The sequence below is a fragment of the Clarias gariepinus genome, chromosome 2, assembly GCF_024256425.1.
Source record: "Clarias gariepinus isolate MV-2021 ecotype Netherlands chromosome 2, CGAR_prim_01v2, whole genome shotgun sequence".
In the NCBI taxonomy this organism is placed as follows: domain Eukaryota; kingdom Metazoa; phylum Chordata; class Actinopteri; order Siluriformes; family Clariidae; genus Clarias; species Clarias gariepinus.
Window position 1 is genome coordinate 5,537,008 of NC_071101.1, and position 4,832 is coordinate 5,541,839.

A 4,832-nucleotide genomic window follows, 5' to 3' on the forward strand; every position below is an offset into this window, starting at 1 on the left:
AAAGAAATTTTAGGACAACACAAAGATTGTAAAATACAAAGTAAATACAAAATGCATATTTAAATGATGATTCCATTTATTAAAAGGAAAAAGCTGTCTAAACCTACCTGTACCTAAGTGAAAAAATAATTGCTCCCCAATAACTAGCTGTGCCACGCTTGGTGAAAATAACTGCAATTATGCATTTGTAGTAACTAGCAATGAGTCTTTCACATCACTGTGGAGTTTTTTTTTTTTTTACCTTTCTTTGCAGAATTATTTACATTCAGCCACATTGCAGGCTTCATCCTGTTTGAAGGTTTAAGGTCATTCCACAGCACCTCGCCACTCTCGCCAAAACATGGCTGTATTACTGTAATCTGCACCAGGAATGTAAAGTATAAACCACATCAGTTCTTTCAAATTTTATTAAAATCACAAGTCTTTATATTAAACAGGTCAATAATGTGCTTTTGAGTACAGAACAGGAAATTATTTATTACAACATTTTATCAGTCATGTTTTGATCAGATCACAACAGGTTCTCTACTGATTGTAATCCTCAGGCTCATAATGCTTTCTGGGCCGTGAGGAGACACAAGTGTATGTCACACAGGTCACATCAGATGGTTGAAACTCAGCTTCCTGCAGAGTAAAATGTGTGTTAGTGTGAAATAAGACAAGTTTTTACTTGTTCTAATAGTGACATGATCTCTTGATTTTCTCTGATCACTGATGTTTCGTTACCTTGTTATATGAGTTCCCCAGGAAAGAACACTTGTCTGGTAAAATAAAATTAAAAAAAGGGAAAAGGGTGGGGATTTTATTTACCCTTGTGTCAAACACAGAGCTGTTACATTTTCAGTTCAGCTGTTCAGTCTTCATTCATTACACATACATTACTGCACAGTGAAATTCTTGTTTCTTGTTAGTAGGTAGGGGTCAGAGCGCAGGGTCAGCCATTTTACGGTGCCCCGGGAGCAGACAGGGTTTAGGGCCTTTCTCAAGGGCCCAACAGCGGCAACCTGGTGGAGCTGGGGCTCGAACCACAGATTTTCCAATCCGTAACTCAAAGCCTTAACAGACTGAGCCACCACTGCCCCTTTTTCATTAATAGCTACAGTTTTCATTAGACAGTAATTCTGCAGTACTGTATAAAAGCTGCTGCATGACCTGGTACAACAGGAAGTACAATAAATAAAGGTGTGTGTGTGTGTGTGTGTGTGTGTGTGTGTGTGTGTGTGTGTGTGAGAGACAGGGTCAAGTGTGTGACAGGGTGAAGTGTGTGAATGTTGGTCTTTAAGCTGTAAGTTCTCACCCTGTAGCATGAAACAATACAGAGAGGAGCAGATGATGTTCACTGAAACAAGGAGCGTGCACATACATGACAGAATTATAATAATAACTTTACAATATGTGTGAGGGTCAAACTGCAGTGTGTCTGAACCATCAGCCTTACGGTTCTGAGAGCCTGAAACACACAGAGGAGCACAGAGATATCAGTAAGAATTGGGGAAGAAATTATTACAGATGTTTTTTAATAATTGTAATTTAGTGCTAAACACACAAACATCAGGCTGACACTGACATGTGGTGCAACAATAAACATCAACAACACAATCATAGCATAACCAAGAGACAAAAATTTTCTATTCTCATCAAAGGATTTAGCTCACTGTATCTGCACTATTATCACTTATTTGTTAATAAGGATTTTATTTCTGTGTGAATATGCAAAAAATATGAAAAAAGAAAAAAAAAATATGCAAATTTACAAACAAAAATAAAATACAAACTAAAAAAAGTATTTTAAAAAAATAACGTTACTGACCTGTAGTAAAGTTGAGTTTGATGTTTTTCCCAAACTGAGTGTGTGTCGTGTCATTTCGACCTCCACAGTAATAAAACCCCAGATCTGTCTCTCTAACTCCAATAATCACTAAACTGACTGAACTGCTGCTTTCTGTCACATCAAAGTGACTCTCGTCTACATTATAATCTACATAAAAGTCTTTATACAGACCCCTTTGTCTGGCTGATATAATCTGCCTCACGCTTGCTGAGTTCATCTGATACCACGAGATCTCTGAAACCTGAGTGATGTTACAGAGCAGAGTGATGTTCTCTCCAGGATCAACAGATATGAGATCAGCTGAAATGATCTGAAGGAGACTCAGACTGATGATACCTGGAAGAACAGCAGCACATTAAGAGATCAGATTCATCACTGCTCTGGAAAACCTCACACACAGCTGCATAATTTCATTCATGAAATAAACCCTTACACTTCCACTAAGGCACATGTAGGTACAAGTGAGATGACAATATTGTCTCTTTAACACTGTGTATATGAATATAAGTCTATAAACTCACCAAACAGCAGCTGTGGAGTAAACAGGAGCTCAGACATTTCTCACACACACTCTACACACACGTGTATAAATAAAAGTCCTCACTGTCTCTGGTGTCCCCACAACATGCTTTACCACAGAACCGGACTTCCTGTCCTTTTTTGTTCAATAACCTGCTAAACTGTTAAAATATTTACTGCTCACAAGTCACACATAGACTCAATAACAGTTTATCTTGGCAGTGATAGAATTCAGTACAGAGAGTTAAGTACATTCCAGGTACTGCAATCAAATGTGTAGAAAGGAAGTTGATTTAAACTGGTTCTCCTAAACTAGGACTGGTATGAAAACTTCATGACATTTCATAGGTACTCCTTCTCTAGACAGATTTAATCAAACATCTGTAAAACAGCCACCATTAGTTTTTTTCGGCACTCTTGCAGTTTCTCTGTGTGACATCACCTGCAGAAGAGTCAAGGGCGAGACACACGAGCAGAACAAACTTTAATTCCCAGCATGCAATCTTTGGATCTAATAAGATCTGATTCCAATGTTTCTAGGAGTATAAATTGTACTAAACAGCTGCAAATTGCTGTGGTGTATAAGCTCTAGTGTGTTAACTCCAAACTACACCAAGTGCTCATGAATCTATCTTTACAATATGGCTTTGCCCAGCCTTAGATAATCTGGTTAATGATCACCTGCCCTTTATGGTCAGAAAACAGAATTGTTTGGTATTGTTTTTTGAAGCCCAAATGCTATATGGCCTATTATATAGCTATAAGTACAACATCTGTTGCCCAGATCAGGACCAATTGTTCCTAAGGCACTGAGTTACTGATCGGAATATCGGCGGTTCCATACCCAGCTCCACCAGGTTGCCCTTAACCCTAACTGCTCCAGGGGCGCCGTATCATGGCTGACCCTGCATTCAGACTCCAGTTACGCTGGGATACACAAAGAAGGAATTTCACCGTGCTATAATGTATATGTGACAAAGACTTAACGTAACTGAGGCAACCCAGAACTTCACCACCCACAAGGTCTCCCACAGTAACTGATGATGCAGCCACGATGGGCCCCGTATGATTTAATAAGTTGTAGATCCACATTAAGCAGCAATAATTTAAAGTAATCATTTTATGTATGACTGTCAGTCTCTCATGTTGTTTTGGCCCATTCTTCTTTACAACATTGATTCAGATCATTTAGATTTTTGGCCATGTGCTCATATACAGCTCTGTTGCATTGAGGTCTGGACTTTCTGTTTTTTAGGATATGTAAAACTATATTATGATAGAGTGTCATGATGAACTGGTATGTTCAGATGTTAAGGGTGAAGTGCCTGCTTGCACACATTCACCTTATCCACTGTGAGACTATGGGTATACCAAACTGTACTGATGGTTCCACTTAATGACTGGTCTTGGACTCGGCACTTATGCAAGCAGTTTGTATAGCTGCTGACTGCATATAATGTAAAAGTGCACTTTATATTAACTAAAACTACTTTCTAATTATGTTGAACCTTGACATATATATTGTGGCGGGGGCGGGGTTTCGCTTGGGAACCATTATGCTTTGCGGGATGGGACTGTTATGTGTTCACCCTGTTGGGAAAAGGTGTTTGGGTTAGTGGTTTCGGCCAGGGGTGTGTGACGTGTGAAATGTGCTCTGGATCAGGCTGAAGCTGAATTGGATGTAGGTTCCTGAGTGAAGGTGCTGCTCATGCCATACCTGCTGTGTGCCTAATAAAGTACTCCCAGCCATTGCATTGGGCAGCAAATAAGCTCACTCGTCTCTCCAGCATTCTTTCCGGCGTAAAAACGCTACAATATATATCCAGGGATGATTTATGGTCATACTATCTGACATTACCCAATGAGGAATTTAAATTAAATATTTTTATTTATCACATACACAGTCATACATAGCAAGTTCCAAGATGGCGCCGGTGAGGTCGGCTGCCGTCACGACTGCTCTGACCACCTTTTCTTTGTTTTTGTTCTTTAAGTTAGTTTTTACCGTTTTAAAACCAGTCAAATTACCACCATGGAGTACATTAGTTATGATAGAGACACTCTTGTTTCTATTGGTATACAATGTACTCACAATTCGATGTTTTTAACTCCGGATCCGAGCTGGCCGAGTGAGATCCTGAGGGAAAACAAAGGACGCAACGCGAAGCGGCGGCCCCGAGGGAAAACAAAGGACGCGACGCGAAGCGGCGGCCCCAAGGGAAACAGGCTGAGAGCCCGGCGTTAGGAACAGGCTGAGAGCCCGTGCACACCGCACACCTTTGCCTAGCATCCTGCTCACCAACGTCCAGTCACTGGAGAACAAGCTCGATGACCTCAGGGCCAGGATAAAGTTCCAGAGAGACATTCGGGACTGCAATCTCCTCTGCTTAACCGAGACATGGCTGAACCCAGCGGTGCCAGACCACGCCATCCAGCCGGCCGAGTTCTTCTCGGTTCACCGCATGGACAGGACACGGGACTC

At 40.9% G+C, this 4,832-nt stretch overlaps 1 protein-coding gene across 1 annotated transcript; it reads right to left on the minus strand.

Annotated features, from left to right (window-relative positions):
- Nucleotides 1-371: 371 nt before the first annotated feature.
- LOC128541702 (uncharacterized) lies at nt 372-2,389 on the minus strand. Its single transcript, XM_053512256.1, has 5 exons — nt 2,353-2,389; nt 1,811-2,167; nt 1,298-1,450; nt 727-761; nt 372-624 (listed from the first exon to the last, which is right to left on the minus strand). Exons 1-5 carry the CDS (start codon nt 2,387-2,389, stop codon nt 526-528), a joined length of 681 nt encoding a protein of 226 aa, XP_053368231.1. The 3' UTR covers nt 372-525.
- Nucleotides 2,390-4,832: the final 2,443 nt, after the last annotated feature.